The sequence below is a fragment of the Macrobrachium rosenbergii genome, chromosome 3 (genome assembly GCF_040412425.1).
Source record: "Macrobrachium rosenbergii isolate ZJJX-2024 chromosome 3, ASM4041242v1, whole genome shotgun sequence".
Lineage (NCBI taxonomy): Eukaryota > Metazoa > Arthropoda > Malacostraca > Decapoda > Palaemonidae > Macrobrachium > Macrobrachium rosenbergii.
The window spans coordinates 30,642,785-30,662,355 of NC_089743.1; the positions used below are offsets into that span (position 1 = coordinate 30,642,785).

Sequence of the window (19,571 nt, forward strand, 5' to 3'; positions counted from 1 at the left end):
ACCTCTTTCATATTTGTCAGTATTCTCTTTTTAGGTTTAACTGCGGTTCTTACCGTTTTCCTTTTCTGCTTGTCTGCAATGGCTTTCTTGGTACCCATGTTTTTTTTATCAAAATACAGTACAAAAAGCCACAAAAGCTAAGGAAATTGATCAAAACACCCCAAGCACAGCTGAGCGGGGTTTAACCGACATGTGGGAACAACGCCAATTAGCGCCGACTGACTGAAACACAAAAAACTTTGTTTACAAAAATCATGTGGTTGATGAGTCGGATTCTGGTTTTTTGTTTGAGCTACAATGCAAAATTTACTCGAAACTTCATGCTGAAATCCGATTATGTCGAGTTCTGATATGGTTGAAGACCGGGGTTCTAGAGTGTGTGTGTGTATGTGTGTGTGTGTGCGTGTGTGTTCATCTAATCTTCTTATCTGGCCCCATTCACCCCTTTACTAACCAATCTCGGGTTTAAATGTACAACTGTATCAGCATAGGAGGTTGACCATCTCATGTCAAAAGTATATTTAAGCCCATAAACAGATGACAGACTTCAACTCTGCAACACTATCTCAAGTCCCAAAGGATTGTTTCTCCATTGTTCTAGGCTTTCTTATGAGCTAATGGTTTCCTGCCCCTCCCCCCCCCAAAAAAAAAAACACAGGAAGGTTATCTTGGGTGTGGCAGTCCATAAGATCACTCTAAGTTTCAAACCAGATGTTGATCACTACTTTCTGAAATCATTCTGCAGGTAAGGATGGAAGATCTGTCTCAGGTGTTTCCATGCAGCTTCCCACGGAGGCTGATTGGTGCAAAGTGCCAAAGCCTTATGATCTCAGGGTACAATGTCCAACTTCTGACATTCAATTAAGTACTTGTTGAGTTTCTTTATTTCAAAATGTTCTCCAATCATTGGAAATCCTAACTATTTTCTAATAAATACTTACCTCTTGCTGTAATCCATGGAAAAATATGCATGTAAGTAAAAATATTAATGAGTAACTCAGCCACAGAATTTAACTAAACTTAAAAAAATCTTGTAAGAAGTAAAAAACCTACAACTTATTGTTACCAGCAACTTAAGCTACATCACCTCCATAAGCTCAGGTCAAAACCTATTGCATGGCTTTTCCACTATAAAAAGCTTCAACATACATTTGGGATGTTCCCCTCTAGAATTTTTTTGCATATCAGTCACACAAAGCAAAAATATTTGTTCATAAAGCTTTGATTTAGAAAAATACTAATTAATAATGTCTTTGAAAGCTTCAAACAAATTAAAATGCCTCACATAAATATACTATAAACACTCTAAGATAAACAACCAAATTTTAAAAATACATATTAGATCTTGCTATGTCTAGAAACATGGTTATACGTCATGCTTTTTGCATTGTATTTGAAGCCTATCCTATGAACATATGGGTCACAAAGTTATTACCTCGAGGAGTGCAAGGATCTCCTAATAATCCAGCAGCAGAAATAAAAAAATAAGATAAATGTATTTCACTTCAAATAAAAATATTAAGACTAAAACTACTAAATCTTCAAGAAAAAATCTCCACCATCCACCCCAAAAACATAATTAAATAACATTAACCTAATTAAATCTATTAAATTATGCAAAACAATATCCCATATCATTCAGGTAATACATTTACTAATATAAATAACATGAATAAGAGCAAAAGTTTACAAATTTCCTGTTACTTCATCCTTTACTAAAAATTCTCCAACACATATAGAAATTTGGAATGAAACTGAATGTTGGAGCTAATATCCTCATTATAAGCATAAGGCAAGAAAAATTTCAGCACCCATTTTTTCTAATATTTAGGAAAAAAGGATTCCCTAGCATGTTTAAAATCCATGAGTAAAGTGTACATATAATTGAGTAAGAACAAACAAAATTACTACTCTAATAACTAAAATCATACTTTTCATTTAAAGTAGTAATCCAACTCAGCTCTAAAAAAAAATAGAACAATTTATAATATGAAGTATAACTGGATTATACTAAATGTTTATGAAGACCACAAAACTTCTGGTATATCATTTAATTGTTAGAACTGTTATCCAGTGTTAACTTACTGGATGCTGTCAGTTACTGACAACAAAACCATAGGTCACTGACACTAATAAACAGCATAAGTGACACATTTGGACATACAGGTCCTATTGTTCCCAATCACTCAATAAAAGGTAAAAGGGAATTTATATAAATGACTTAAAGAGGCTGCTTTTCAACATACACAATTACACGCAGTCCCCAGTTTATGACAGGGGTTCCGTTTTTACGCCGTGTTTTAAACCATTAATCGTCGTAAACTGAAAAATCGTCGAAAATCGTCAAAAAACCTAAGACAACCTTAATTTTAATGCTTTGGGTGTATTGAAAACGATGGAAACTGCATTTTTATTGGGGTTTTCATAAAAAAAAACTCCAAATTTTGATTATTCTGCCGTTTTGTAGCCATATTTCTTCTGTCGGATCGGCGTATGATGCGTCATAACCCCGGAACATGCGTCATAAACTGGGAAATAATTTCTGATGAATATATTTGAAAAGCGTTGTAACCTCGGAATGTCATAAGCCGGACCCGTAGTAAACAGGGGACTGCCTGTATAACATTCTCTTAATATACGGTGCTGCTGTCACTTGACATGAATCTAAACTTAGTACAGCTTCTCACCGAAAGCACAATGCATGACGGCTCTGGATAGTTCACTTCCCTGTACTTAGGCATCTGTTCAGCATCAAGTTTCATATTAACAGATTAACAAATAAAATCTTTTAACTAACATGCCAAGTACAGTATTTTACTTTATTTCTGAATGAAGGTAATTGAATTTCTTGTATCTTTTCCTTGGGAATACCATGAGGTTTAATGATGTGTGGCATTTCAAGTCTGGCAGACTGATTTGTATTATTGACACTGTCAATATATTGCTTCTGCTTGTTTTTTTTACTAAGAATTTCTCAGAATCTCAACTCCAGTTTAGTTTCTTGTGCTGTCATTCCTGTCCTTGTCACCCTAATAGCTTTAATTCAGTACCGTATGTAAAGTATATGTATAGGAACACTTTTTGGATCTTCCAAGATGTGTGGACCTACACATCTTGCAAGATCCAAGAAATCTTCCAATACATATACAGATGGTGGAGGTCTATTTTTTGGTATGATCTAAACTTTAAAGAATTACATACCTTTTAACTAAAACATTCCTTAAAAGCAAGTTCAAATCTGAATTTTAACTTGCAACCCAGTGATTCAGATACAAATGGGCATACCTTTTGATTCTAGCCAAGGGTTTTTACTGTGTGATGGAATTTGCCCAATGAATTTAACATTTTTGCCGGGGATCTCTACGTCACGAATGTCAATGGATCTTTACTCAGTGATTCCAGTAATATAATTTTCCTGGTAAATATTCTTCCTCTTTAAAGTGGGGTAGATATACTGTTCCTTGAATATGATTTTTGAAAACAGTTGACAGAACTCCGTGGTTGTCTCAATCACATATTCATTTGATTTTTGCAGCCTGAGACATATTTTCTGAGCTTTACATAAACTCAATGACCTGTTCTCCATAACTGAGGTAACTGAGAACAAGAAATCTAGCCCAGTTATCTGGTCCAAAAATGTAACTGAAATGGATGAGTATTGGATTAGTTCTAAAACATCTTTTTCTGCCCTTGTAATTCTGTTGATAGATGCTAGAGTACTTACACTGGATTTTATACTTTTTTGTAAGGGGTCCCATAGCAGTGTCCACTGCTACTGTTTGTTCATTATTTTTATATGGAATATATTTTGTATAGTTCATGATATGAGTTAAGTTTATCTAAGACAGCCTCCCATCTACCCAGGTGACCTATAGGGAACAAACGCTGGTGTCAAAACTAATGACTTTCCTGGAAGAACTTCCCAGGAATGCACTTCACCCTCAGTACCTTAAGGTTTGTCAGTCCACAGAGATCAGACACAGCACTGAGGGCTAGGACTGACATGAATATTCCCCATTGCTTGACCATGATAGTTACCCTGAGTCTATAGGGGAAGAATCATGTTATTCAACTCAGCAATTCATTAAAACAAGTGTGCAGTTAAAATACGATCCTTCCTTTGCCACAGTCAATGAAGATAAGGATGGGAAAAATACAGAAAGTTTACTGAGATCCAATCTTCGTCTGGGTACTTTAATTTGGCCTTGAAGGTATGGCTGGAACTACCTAGATAGAAAACTACCCCACCACTATCACCCGGTTCTTTTTTCATAAAACAAGACCTCCACTCTTGCAATGTAATGAGACATGAGGAGAGGAGCCCATACAAAAATGCACCAAGGTGAATGTACCTGCTACATCCACAGATCAAAAACACTTCTAGTTTTAATTATAATAAGACTTAATGCATGGCTGACTTCATTCTAGAGATAATCCAACCCCTCCTCCAAATACTCTGAAGAAGCAGAATATTATCCATCCTTTTGAATGCTGAACTAATGATGGCTCACTTCATGCTACAACCACCAGCTATCTATCTAAATAAACCAAGGAACCATTAACCATCCTACTCTTCTACACTTGGTAGAAATCCTGGATGTCACCCTAAACCATAGCCAACTGAATTTCATTGAGGCCTTATATATTTAACAACTCTATCCTCTGATGAATACCACTGAGGAAATACCCTCTCTCCTATTATTAGCTCAAAGGGGTTGACCTCTGCATCATGAAGCCTTAATGCCACCCATGGTGACAGCTAACAACCTGACTGACAACAACCATAGACCTATATGCCATCCATCTACCAATACATGCAAACGAACCAGCAGCAACCCCCGACAATGATTACCTTCTCTGTCCACACTGTGCTGAAACAAGTTTACAGAGGAGATGGGTCAAACAATAATAGGTTAGATTTAACTGATGTCATCTCTCATTTTTTATGTATGCAAAACTTATTTTTCAGAATGGATAAAAACCATGTACATCCTTCATTTGTATGCAGAAGATGGGCAGAATTAAGACCTTGAAATGTCCTAATAGAGCGAACAATAATAAACTAAACCCAAAATAAATACAAATACTGGGAATTTTATACATGACACACCACTGCCGGACAGGAAAAAAAAAAAATAGAAAAAACTATCTCCTTTGTTATATGGAATCAACAAATATGAAAAAGAAAGACAGAAAGAAAACTGGTCTCAAAACATCTATATGAAACCAATTTTTTCTGCCATATTGAGGGATATTATCCAGACTCTTGCTAATGCAGTAGTAAATTACAAAACTGAACATGACTGAGTTTCTAAAAATGGCTCAGAAGAAAATGGTAACAGTTTGGGAACAGCAAAATTATTCAGAGGAAAATGAGTAGGGGGCTTTAATCAGCCATAAATAGAAAAATAAAGAAGATAAAGTGAACATATCTCTTAGAGGAACCTTTAGAGACAGAGAAAGATGTAGCTGAAACACTATTTATTAAAGCAAAAACAAGTTAGTTAGTCATAAATGATTTGTTTAACCAGACCTCTGAACCCTTTTAGGGTTGTTCTTGGGCTGTAATTTGAATACATCGAGTATAACAAACCTTACAAATAGTGAAAAAACTGGAGGTGCCAAGAATAATGACAAAAGTTTTCCAAAATTCCTGAAGAATGACTAGACACAAATAAGACATGACAAGATATCATAAAACTGATCTTACTATGCAGAATCCCACTGAAGATCTGAAATAATGGTTACAGAATTCACATTTTTCAAAGGTGAGTGATGCAATTTGAAGTTTTAACTATAGCATACCAATATTTATAAACAAACTCATATAATTTTCAATTATATATCTTGATAATCATTTTTAATTATACATCAGGGCTGCAAGGTGAAATATGAGTATCAGGAAATACTTGTTTTAATTTTCTCAGCATACAGTATAACTCTGTATGAAAAGACTGATTCTTGTGTTGTCATTGGTGAGAACACAATATCTGGAATGTTCAAGTGTCTTCAAAATAAAGCTGTATATTTCATAAATTGTATAATGAAAACTGATGTGTAAGAATGAAACATAATGTATCAATAAGCATGGTCTAAAATGCTTCACTTTACAAATTAAAGACCATATACACAAAAGTCTATATTTCTGTCTACTTACCCAAAACCTGAATATAGGAGTATATTGTGAAGAGAATACTTCCACTGATTCTGTCTGAACCAATACAAACATATTCACCAGCTGCAGAGTCATCAACATTATTCAAATATAAAACACCACCCTGAATACGGTGACCTCTTGGTAGTGGTGCATCATCAGTGCGTTTGAAGTCTATCTGTGTGCTTTCTCTGTCAGAACCTAAAAGACAATTCAAGTTAAATTTTATGTAACGAAACTGAAATAAATACAGATGACAACAAAGTTCACATGAACTCTAAAAACAATACTTTATTAAGTACAGTATTATATCTATACAAGAGAGCCAAGTAAAAAAACATACTTCATGAGAGAAATTTTTCTAACCTTTGTGTAAAGATGTGGACTTAGGTAAATGAACTAAGTGCTTTAAATTCAGTTCAATGCTTTGTCCATATCAGGCATGCAATGAAAAAAGTCACACAGGCTCTACAGTGTTGACATTATTTAGTACAGATTTGTTTGCAAATGCCACATAAAAGGCTCTTTTATATTACTGCCACAGAATCTAATACTGTATGTTGTTTACATACAGCACACAAACTTGAAGCAAAGTGCTATATGCTAAATTTAATTAAAATGACTACTGAAAAACTTCTTGAGAAATACTTGGCATTAATATACAACTAAAATACAAGCATAGATACAGCACTGTAATGAAGTTTTTGTTAAACTTTTTCATGTTAAATTAAGAACTATGGGGTTATACACAAAAGCTCTTTTGATCAAATACATTTCAAGATAACTGTTTAATCTCACAGTTACCAGTAGAAATGCATATGGTGCCCTACCCGTTATTTCATCAGGTTTTACACTTTTTCTTACCTCCTGCACATCTCAGTTCAAAGCTGCCACCCCTTGGAACTGAATAACGTGATTCTTGTTCAGGTCTTTGTGGGTAAGCTGGCTGAGTCGGCCAATTATCATAATAAGGAGGTGGCTGAATGTGATCTTCCTCCTCAATGATTAACTGCAGTCTTTCTTCACTAGTACCTTATTAAAAAGAAATTAAAAAATAAAGTCAAATTTACAAAGAAGCAAAATCAAGGTGTTTGGTATTCAAATTCGTTTAATAGTATAAAGACAAGATGAAAATAATTTTTTTTTTATAAAACCCCTCTTTTCCTTCACCCTTACTGCTAGCCTAACTAACAATAACAATATTCCTGTATAAAATATTATTATTGTTAGTTAGGCTAGCAGTAAGAGTGAAGGAAAAGCATGTTTTATGTAATCAATGTACACATCTGAAAAACAGGATATGCTCAACTATGAGCATGCAAAAATAATTCAAAATTATTATGGTAAGTCACTTTAAAAGAATACCTGTACTGCCATTTTAATATCTTTCTTCAAATTCAAGATGGCTTAATTACACTCAGGGAAAATGGTTTGCATAAGTTACTCTAACATAGTTTTCATTTCCTTTCCCGTAAAAATTACTGTGCTTACAATGCCACCAAGTGTTTGAATTAAATAAGCTTACTGTCAAGAAGCTGGAGCACTGACTGCTTGCATTTTTTTCGTACTTCACAAAGTTAGTGAGTAACTATGCAGAGACAGTAAAGGCTCTATACTTTTAACTTGTAACAATATATTTTGGGATGAGTTAAAAGCACTAGTGCAGATGCTTGTTCCTTCATTTTGAATAGATTCTAAGCTCTTTAATGTAGAGTATGATGCTCATCCATATACTATATTTGACTTCTACAGCCTGTTATTGATACAGTATTAGAACTTTTCATATAGCAACAAGTGTGATCAACATCAAAACTTGTACTTGTGCATGATAATTTTCTCATAATATTTACAGAATCTCTGCATTTACCTGCTATGCAATAGTTCTGGTGTGTATCAAGCACATGCACTTTACTCTTTCATTAGTGGGCACATTTCCCCTCATTTTTCTTTTTGTATTTTAGTTTTGTTTCCACATAACATCTTTATAAAACATGATGACTTCTATTTTCTTAATAAAATATCAGAGCACATACTAAACAAGCCCACATATCAAATTCAGTTACAGCCAAATTGTGAATTAGTTGGCATACCACAGGTATGATGCTGTGAAAAGTATAACAAAGTCATCCATACAGACACTATTTTTCATTCCATTAGGTAACTTTTTCTAGTTTGTATATACTGCAAACATTACCTGGTTGGTGGCTGGTTTAAATTAAGCTAGCTGTGTAATAGCATAGGCCCTTACCTAAGTGTGTTAAGGTGCTAAGAGGATAAGATGACTGATGTGGACCTCTTGATGCTTAATATCCAACAGACAAAACATTATCTATTCACACTTGGAAAGTATGAGTTTTTTTATGTTTGCAAATATTCAGCAATGTTTTTAGAATCAAATACAGTATTTACATGTACCATCAAATGACTTTTTAAAAGAAAACAGTTACAGTTTTCCACTTCTGTTCAAAGCTCTGTAAGATATGATCTTCTAAGTATGAATATGAATTTAATATTGATTGTTTTAAAACCAAGCTGCTTAAACAGTTACATTTTTAGACCCTTGCATATGCCATGCTAGTTTGGCATGGACCATTCCTCAAATACTGAGCACAAATTGCTTGTTAAAGAATCTGTCAATAGGTATTAAACCTTGTTCGGTACTTTTCTAGACCATGAGTTCATGGTTTGGAAGCAGTTAACTTCCTTAAATCCAGAGAAGTATCCTAGCGTTTTCTCGTCCAGGAAGGGAAGAAGAACTTTCCTCCTCCAGCTACAGTTAGGCAGGAAGCAAAGGAAAAAGGATGGGTAGGGAAGGTTACTTTTTAACTTCCCATCTTTTTTTGGCTGATACATTTACAGGGTCACTCGTCTTGCCTTTGCCAGTATATGGGGACAGGAAAGGAGCTCTAAAAACTTCAGACCTTTGGGGCAAACACCATAAATCTTTTCAAAACTACTCCCCTTCACTGTCTGACACTGATACTGTCTTTCTTCACGTTCAGATTCTCCAAGATCTCTAGCCTTGCTGACAGGATTTAGAGAGATAATGGAGAAAGGGACCATTCTCTGAAGTTTTTCAAAGCCTTTTGGGTGAGAGGGTAACTGGTACTGGTGGCAGAATTCCAAACTCTGACTATCAGGGAGTATGTGATAACCACTCTTTAGAGTGATGGCACAATTTGTGTGGTAGTCCAACATAGAAAATAACTTCAGGCCTAGACAGTTCTTGTCTACTAGAACTCTAAGTTTGATGATATGGGGCTGTCAATTTGAAATTGTTTCTAACCCAAGACAGCCCTACAGATGGTCTCAAGGTTCCTACTTGAATATTGTCTTAGACATTTGTTAGGTTTTCACTGAGTATTACCTAGTCAGTGGGCATCTCTTGGATTTCTGCTTTGGGAGAGAATCCTCTTTCCTTCTTTTAACAGGTTGGGTGAAAAGATTTAAGTTGGATATCTTGTCACAGTGGTAGATAAATACTTGGGTTTGCTCGTAGGCACAGCAAACTCAGGGAGGTATTAGCATTGATTCCTGTCCAGGTAGGAACATTCAGATCAGCTTTGGCAGGTTTTCCTTGGCCAACTGATGCCTTGCAGGAGCAGATACCTGCTCTTCCTCTTCAATGATGCTGGGCCATCACCTTCAGCTAACCATGATCATCCTTCTCTCCTGGTGCAAGTCATAAAAGTGCTAGCATGGTAATAGGATAACAGGATAACCTTAGTGGGAGTTTTATGAATTCTCCCTCCTGCACTGCATTGATGGCTAGAACACTCTTCAGGATTGTTTGTGGGGGTTCCTCTGACTACAGGACTTGCCTCAGCTGCAGATCAACATTCAGGGAACATGAAAAATTTTGCTTCCCTGCAGGTTTCTGAGAACAGACACAGGTTACTCGGTAGTGCCCTTGTTACAGAACAATGCTACCGGTATCTTGCCAAGCAAAGATGAGAGTTTGCTCTCATTTTGCAAGGTGGCATTTGCATATGAATGAGCAGATGGTTCACTGCATTGTCTGCCAGTAGGGAAAATGTTTGCACATGACTTTTATTTGCTTAGTTCATGTTGGATATATGTATGTGTATATATATATATATATATATATATATATATATATATATATATATATATATATATATTATAAATATTGCTGTTCAGCTTCTCTCATCTTAGCTTAATATTAAATTTCATTTAACAATAGGAAGACAAGGGTAGATTTTCATACAAGAGGTGTAGCGCGGGAGAGAGATGTTGTTTTCCAAATAGCCAGCCAATGGACATTTAAGGTGGGAGATGAATTCATAAAGGAAAATGCTCGTACTAGTTTGGCACCTAGACACCCTTCCCCCAACAGCTACTTTTCTGTGACCTGTAACTTGTGCTGGCGAGTCTTTTGTTACTTTCAGACAATACCAGCAACCCAATGCCCAAAGCATTGCTGGGCAGAGCTTCGGAGATGAGGCACACGAAAGCAGTGAAGCAAAGGCCTCAGACGCACTCCAGCCACCACTCAGACCTAAGTGTCCAGGTGTTCCTCCAAAGCACTGTCCCTTCCACGCACGTGGAATCATTTGTTGAACCCCAGCAGACTGAAGCAAGCTTAATGCAATTTATCACTCAGTATTGAATTCAGCATTAAGTCTGACTTTGGCAATTGATTCACCAGTGTTCTTTTCCTTTGACTGAATCTCTCATTTTTCCTTGTTCAAATTTCCGTCTCTATGAAATTCCTTATATATATATATAATTTGAAAATGAAATTCTTTTAGGAACAGACAAACTATTTACCTGCAGCATTTCTAGCACTACACTGGTATGTTCCTTCATCAGCTCTGGTGGCACTGGCAATTTCATAGACAGCAACAGTTGGTAAGGCGGACTGACTTGGACTGTAAAAAAAATTTACCATTTTTGTATACTATATATAATGCTGCTAAAGCTGTCAAGTTCCATTAAATAAAAAAATAACACAAGATACAATGCAGTAACTTTATTATTTTTCATCTAAAAAAATATATAAAAACATAATAATTCAAACTTTATAAATTCCTGTATACTATTTACAAATAAACATAACACAGTTATTCATCTTGAGCTGAATAATGTTTACCATTCTCTATAAATGATACTGTCCTTGAGAAAATACTGTCTGAAGAGACTTGATGCTTTCACTGCAATTGTACAGTCACACACAAACCCATGGGCAAAAATAACTTTATTGAACAAAACTTTAAATTTAAACCACATATCCAAGTGTTACTAAAATAGTTTTCAATAAGAGTGGATCTTCGAAGAAGTGTAATATGAGGTGAAAATATTTACTCTTGAAATTAATACCTCGAAAATATCTCATAACAAGAAGATTGTTGGAACCTAAAACTGAATGGAACTTAAACTTACATGTTGGCTGGGAAATTGTGCTGTAGTTTCTGCCATGATACAGTTGGTGCTGGATCACCTTGGGCAGAGCATTCCAAGCGTACACGTTGACCTACACGTACTCGATATGGAGATGGTCTGGGCTGGATTGTAATGAATGGCAAAGATTGAATTTCTAGGATAGCTACAGCCTTCACACTACCAGCATCGTTTTCCGCTGTACAAGTATATGATCCTTCTTCATCTCCTTTCACTTCATTGAATCTATTAAAAAAATAAGCAGACAAAAATGAGAAGCATGTCAATAATTATACTGGCAAAAGCTATATAGGATTCAATCAAATATATTTTCATTATAAGAACTTGAGAAATGTCATGAACAGAATCTGCCAACATTACATCATGCAGCATCTTCACTTTACAAAATTCCCACTTTATTTAATAGTTTACACCCTCCCACCCTTATCTATAATCATCTTCTCAAAGGGATATCTATACCTATAGACATGTATGTCCGAATCATGGGCACAAAAATAGTACAATAAATTCCATGTGTACTGCCATTGCAAAATAAAAAAGACAAATATTTCATCTACACACTAAAATCCAACCACTACTCTGACCATTAATGCTTTCTCTGAATTCTAATTAGTACCTAATAACAAATGTCAAACTTACCTTAGAACACCACCATTCAGAACTTCAGTATTAGGTTTCAAAGGGCGTCCATCAGTACGTGTCCATCGTACAGAGGGAGGAGGTATACCAGCTGTCAAATGACACTGGAAGAGAGCACTTGCTCCAACAACAATGGTCTGTTTTACTTCTGGATATATTTCTATTACAGGAGGTTCTCGGCCTATAAATATAAAATTCAATCTTAAGTCATTCAAAAACAATTTTTTTCTTTTTAGATGTTACTTAGCATTAGTAACTCTGGTGCTTTTTCAACAGCCTGTATGATGCTTTAATAAGTGATATTCTGAAGGCATAATTTTAATAATAAACTTCAAATAAAAATGTGTATCTCTCTCACTTTCTTTTTAAAATGCAGACACTGCACACTGCTAATATAATTTGTTGAAAAGGCTAAATCCTTCATCAAAGACTCTTTCAGCAGAAAAAGCTATCCTAGTATATTTGTGAATTATAAATGATACTACATATTTTAATTTACATCCATGAAACTGCAGTTATATAGAATAAACATAAGGGTTCTGCAGGGTTCTGTAGACTTGCCACGTTATTCCTGGTTCTTACACAAAAACACTCAACAGAGTTCAAATACTAACGTTCTACTTCAACAATTGATGCTGCCTGAGCTGTTCCACCATCATTTCTCGCTGAGCACACGTACATACCGCGGTCACTGACTACAGCATCTGTGATTCTAAGAATACTTCCATCCACAGTAACTCTTGGACCCAATTCTTCATTGGCCTAAGGAAAGAAAATAATATTAACAATGATCAGTATTTAATTTTGGAATTCAGAACTCAAATCATATCTGAATTCTTAACATAATGTTCCAATTCTTTAGAAAAGAAAAACCAAATGGCTTCCAAAAAAGAATAACTAAGCAAAAGACTAAAAGGCTTCCTCTGCTTTCCAAAAGCTCTCTTCTTTAAGCTTGATAAACAAGTCTATTCGACACAAAAATCATCAGTCATCAATCAAACTGGTTGAGGATGAAGAAATATATTCATGTTTCCTTCTTTTTATTAAAAAAAAAATCCCTTGTAATTTCTGATAATCCTACAATCATTGCAGATTTGTAAAACTATATGCATTTCCTCTAAAAAATTTCTTTTAACATTTTTGTATGACAGAATTATATTACTTTACTTATTAGATAACTATTCATAAAGAGCATCACAAAATCTTTACTGTATCTGAAACAGCAAAAATATTTTTGCTAAAATCACTACCTTTTTATTCACGTGTGGTTCCTAGTGTGAAAAAAAAAAAAGAAATCGATGGGGACAAGAGTATTCTTCACTCTTGCATGAACCAAAGTGCAATAACAGCCGAATAAAAAAAATTGTGAACTTGAAGTAAAATCTGCCCCATGCACAATCAGTCTCTTGAGACAATGTTATGACAAAGTTGCATCCACATATATAAGTATACTTGCACACTGGAAAACTGCTGTATGTGCATTGCTAAAAAAACAAACAAAATAAGCAGACATCTTTCACTGACCTTTTAAAAACTCAGATAATGTATTAACATCCAAAAAATTTTATGATTATGCAGAAGGAAGGAGGTTATGACTAAAGGCAATTTTTCTTTCCTGAAACTAATCACAATCAAACCATTCATTATGCAGTACACTATCACCTCTCTAGTTGAAGTATTTCACAGACTTAAATACCCTGAGTGCCAATATACAGTATATGGTGGCCAGAAAATTCGGCCTCAGATAATTTGGTGTTGGAAAACTTGGTCTCCAAAATCTGGTCTTGGAAAATTCGGTCTTCTGGTATTTTTCTATAATCATAATGCAAATAACTTTTGAATGTTTTTTGTCTGCTTGTTGTCTTTACATTATATGATATATTTATATACTACCAAAAAGAAAGAAAATTTGTTAAGTAAAACAATATTAAAATAAACATGTTTACTTATGCTTTACATTCTAAAAAATCAGTAAGCTAAAAGCAATATAACTTTTAAAAATTCTGTTTGGTTATTTCTTTTTCTACTAACGTCTCAATCAGCCTGTCAAGTTTTTCATATTTTCCTTTTTATTTTGGTCTTTCTCCCAGTTACAAATGTAAAATTTTCGTTTGTGTGAGTGCCTCTTCCTTTTTCAGAACGCCATGAATTTCCAGATGTTGGGTTTTTGCTTGCTACAGTTTCCCTGAGGCCGAGTGAAATCCTTATAGGGCATTATAGTGCGAGGTAATTTCTCTATCACACGGCTGCTAGTGTTCCAAAATTCTATCGGATATAAAGGAGCTTCTCTTCTACAGCGCCAACCACGGATTGGACTGATGTACGTTAATTCAAAGTAACTTACAAAATCCAACGGTACTGATTCAGCTTCACTAAGATCCTTGAGGCAGTAATCACTTCTTCAGTGGGCACTAACGCCAAAGCACAAAGCATCCTGACTGTTAGCGAAAAACTATTGTCTGTGTTATACTGACGCTTATAACCAAGGTCACAAATTCGGGGATACACACTTTGTCACGTAAGGAACAAGCATCCGACAGTTACGAAATTAGGAAAATGCTTTTGAATGCTAATTACTAAGTACTCTCTTGAAATAGATCATCACTTCCACCATGCAGAACACAAAAGATTTCAGGCACTTCAGATCCAGTATGAGGCAGAGGTAATGAAGGTGCATTAAAGGCTTTATAACGCGCCAATTTGTTATCAACCCAACCCCCACTTTGGAAACTTCTCCAGGCCTAACCCACCCCCAAAAGCCCTTTCTCAGTCTGTTTGAGCGTAAGCAGTGTTACCAACATTTTCCTAAGGGTCTTAAAGGCTGTGCAGCATTGCCAACCATTGGACAGTAGCTTTCTCAATTTGTCTAAAAATTTATATATACAGGTTCACAATCCCTTATCCGACACCCTCGGGGAAGCTGTTTTGGTTTTTGGATTTTTTTCTGATTTTGGAACCGAAGGTTGCTACAAAAACACATGCACATTTCATTTCTAACAATAACATTCCATAATGCTAAAAAATATTCAAGATCAAAAAGAACCATAATTTGTGTAAATAATCAAGTGCAGTATCATCTTATCTCATGTATTATGCGATCCTTAAAATTTTTTCTGAAGACATTATTTTGTCACATATATCATGTACAGTAAAGTATAGCCAGAGGTGCATTCTCTGTAGACTGCATGAGAATATGCTGAAGTGCAAGTTTCTTCTTTGCTAGATTATACTAGGCTAAGCTTCCTATGCCTGTCTCAGTTTCGGTAGATCTCACCGATAAGACACCTAAGTTAGCTTTTAACTAGTTAATAGACCTAGGCGCAACCAGGCTTAGCAAGCTTGTGGCTTGTAGATGAATTCATTACTATTTCTTATGATTAACAACAACTTGCTACTGCATGCAAAACACTGGAGTAAACAAGAGCAAGTACTGACATAAAAATGCGAATCGATGTTAGTTATCGTAACTAACACACGTTCATTAAGAGTTGTGTTGCAGTTGTCGACTTGTTGAAAACTTGCTTATTTTCAGTGTAATTCAAAAAATAAATATAAAATATATTTTATTCATCCTTAATGCAACGGAGAAGAAGGTCTTAAGAAAGTATGCCACTAAATATAAGCAGCAACTTATAACTGTGGCTGAAGAAGCGAACAATGAGCAGTGCCAAATGTTTCAGACGTAAATGCAACGTCTGAGAATGGCAAAAATTCACATGTACTTCATTTAATTTACTGCATTTATAATTGGTTGCATTTTTTAAACCCAGCTCCGATAATTTACAAAAGAAATGTATCTCTGATTTAAGTTTCATTCAGTAACTAAAGACAGTGATGATGGCAGCAAAATGTAATCAGGTGATGATTTTAAGAATGTAAACAAAAGCAAATGAAATATAATTGTTTTGTTCAAATTTTGTAATACAATAATATGACAATAATACATACAACATAACTGGATAAAGTAAAACTAAAGTTTTATTAAAATTATCATTCTTCACAATACATCTATTATTCGACTTTTGCAAATGGCTATCTGTCAGTGTAACAACCTAACCAGGCCAATCTCTCTCTCTTTCTCTCTCTCTCTCATATATCTGTATATACAGTATATACATCATTGACCATAATGCCATTTACCATAACTATCAAGAATTTATTAAGAGTTGCCCTAAAAGTTGTCAAGTTGTTAAAACTTGCTGCTTCTCAATGGTTGCTTCCATAAGTAAAAATAAAATACATTTCAATTCATATTTCACACAATGGACATGGTCTTAAGAAAGAAAACCATTAAATTACAGCTGCAGGTTATACCCGTGGCTGAATAAACCGAAAAATGGGCAGCTTGCAAAACATTTGGGAAAAGGTAAAAGCAATATCTGGAACAGGCAAAATCACACTTTTGCAATCATCTAATCTACAAGTTTTAATCCCAACTTTATTAATTTACAATGAAGAGTAACTCCGAATTATGTTTCATCTAGTAACTAATGGGAGTAAAGTTGTCAGTAGTAAATCAATTAGCCAAAATTTTGCGGCTGTAAACAATTATCAGATGCAAATGGCGTACGATCACAATGTTTACACTCAGTAATACAATAACAATAATACATGCAATATACTGTACAGTAATTGGATACAACAAACAAAAAACTTTTATTCAAATAATCATTATTGTAAATATAGTTGTACTGTTTGAGTTTTGCAAATGATTACTTTTCTCTGAAAAATATTTCAGTTTTCAGAGCTTTCAGGCTTTTAGAATAAGGGAGACGAGATCTTAAACCTGCATCATATGTCTGGGTCTTGGTCCATGGCCCGGGTGGGGTGTGCTGGATAATATCGAGTTCCAGATAATGATGATCCAGACAAACGAGAGATTATTTTCATATATATATATATATATATATATATATATATATATATATATATATATATATATATATATATATATATATATATATATATATATATATATATATATATATAGTATGCATATGTAAGTGTACACACACACAAACATATATATATTATATACATATATATATACACACACATGTAATTATATATACATATAAAGTCAATCTTCAATTATCCAGTTTCACCCTATCCAGAGCTCTGTTATCTGGAGCATCCCTAGCACCACAATATTTATGTAAAATATATACGTATTTTACAATTAAAAATTGAAAAAAACCACGTTTGCATGGTTGGCAACTGTCCAGGCAGAAAGAAGTGTTGGTAACACTTGCTTACATGCATGTGCAGGGTAAGAAGGGGTTATTGCGGGGTTGGTCTAGCTGGGGAAAAAGTTTTGGGAGCAGGGAGCCAGGTAGGATGTGTGGGAAGGGGTAGGCGAGCATTTGACTTCTTGAGAACTTTTGCAACTGTTATTGGTTTAAAAGCATCAACATCATTGGCTGAGAGGGCTATGTGGTGCCAAAGAGAGGGCTATGTGGGAGTTTTGGGTGGGTCCTTGTCTGTTTCAACTGTTTCATAATTTTTTCACTCTATTTTAAAACCCCTTTTTTATTTTATTTCACATTCAGTGATTTTCAATATTGATATAATTCTAATAATTTTACTATTTAATAAGCTTTTCTGAATTTTAAATACCAGAGATAATTTTAATGATTTTAATATTTAATAAGCTTTTCTGAATTTAAAATACATGTACCAGTAAAGTGTCAAACTTGGCCAGACCATGACAGTATTGTTACAAAACTGCCCCAGCTATGCTGAGTCAGAACTTTTTGTGCCCATCAGTGTCTCAGTCTGTGTTCATGTGTATACATACACCAAGTATGTGTGCATATGTACAGTATAAATATATATGTATCATGTTGAGGTAAACATGATACATATGTGTATTTACCGGTATATGGTATGGCATATAAAAATTTATTAATCCTCATTCATCCAAAACACATTACTGTATTCATAAATCAGTTCAAATTCAGATCAGTTCTTGTTCACTTTCTGCATCCAAATCTTATTATTTTTCACTGCAGGGCTGTCAAGTCAACTAAGTTTTACAGTACAAGTTCTGTGAACCACAAAAAAATGCTAAAACCATAATAGATGAACAGAAAAATATTCCTTGGTGACTTGAATTATTACTTAATCTAGAACCTAAAAATGTTCATCAGGCACATGGAATAATCCTTTACTTTTGAAAATTATTTTCTGGTGAGCATTTCCCAAAACTAATACAGAGCATGTGAAAAACCAATCACATATCTAAGATTTCCACTTTTATTTACTATAATGGAAAAAAGGAAAACAACAGCTGGTACAAAATTCCTACATCATCCTTCTTCCATTTAAATTTTTTGTACTTTTATTCTCTTACACTATTCATTAGTCTATGTTTCATTAGCATGATTATTATTATTTATATCTAACTGGCCTTTGTTAAGTAATATACGTAGCCCAAAATACGACTACTGCTCAGCACAGCATTTCACAGGACTTGAGTACAGATGCGCCAAAACCAAAGTTGTTGATGTTGTGAGCCGCCAAGAGGAGGTACTATTCTGATAGTATTTTGATGAGATGCTTTTGGGATATTTATGAGTATGCAATGTGACTGTAGTATGTATATTTATATTCGATTCCAGAGTTGTATTTGATAGGCTTGAAAAATATATTGTAATATAAAGTGCAAATACTAGTCTAGTGATATGGGGCCTATCGTCATGGTGATCTCCTGGAGTGTTTAGTGCATGTTTGGATTACAGAGCTGGGGCTGAGATGAAATTACGGCTGTGCTAGGGTGCTGCATTGCTGGGATTCAGATTCCCAACAGTGGGGCATTTGAAGTGAGTGCCATTCCTTCATGCTCATTATATGTGTTAATTTACTGGTACTAGCCTAGTGGTGCTGTGTTTACTAAGTTTGACAAGAATATTAATTCATTTGCTATATTTCATGTATGCATGTATATCCTACTTGAATACAATCATAAGTTTGAGAAGCTTTCTCAGTTGTGCCATTCTCTTAAACTGAATGTCTAAAATATGATGTCTAAAACATTCAAGTACAGGCTATTTTATAAGGTCATTATTACTTATCATAAAGCCAGTCCCCCAAAGGATCTGCTGAAGTGTTGCTGTATGCAATAATTTGCTAAATGTTCACTTACTTATTCTCAGTGAAATCTTGGTTAGATTTACTACTATGCTAGCAGCTAACCTGCATTTTTTACATTTTTTTTTTTGAGTACCATTCATTACTCTATATTTACCTCTATTGCCATTACCAAGTTTTGTATTATTATTTATTGTACTGTACTGCAGATTGAAACTTGAATGAATCAACTGTTACGGCTCATGGCCTTTCCTTCATCCCAGTATAG

At 34.7% G+C, this 19,571-nt stretch overlaps 1 protein-coding gene across 1 annotated transcript in view; it reads right to left on the minus strand.

Annotated features, from left to right (window-relative positions):
- Positions 1-19,571, minus strand: part of trol (terribly reduced optic lobes) — a 1,293,721-nt gene that overhangs the window by 125,914 nt on the left and 1,148,236 nt on the right. The window contains exons 99-105 of the mRNA XM_067129897.1: positions 12,829-12,976; positions 12,215-12,395; positions 11,558-11,800; positions 10,946-11,046; positions 7,019-7,186; positions 6,158-6,355; positions 1,436-1,456 (exon numbers count right to left, since the gene is read on the minus strand). Coding sequence (XP_066985998.1) covers positions 1,436-1,456; positions 6,158-6,355; positions 7,019-7,186; positions 10,946-11,046; positions 11,558-11,800; positions 12,215-12,395; positions 12,829-12,976 — 1,060 coding nt within the window. The remainder of the gene's footprint in view (positions 1-1,435; positions 1,457-6,157; positions 6,356-7,018; positions 7,187-10,945; positions 11,047-11,557; positions 11,801-12,214; positions 12,396-12,828; positions 12,977-19,571) is intronic.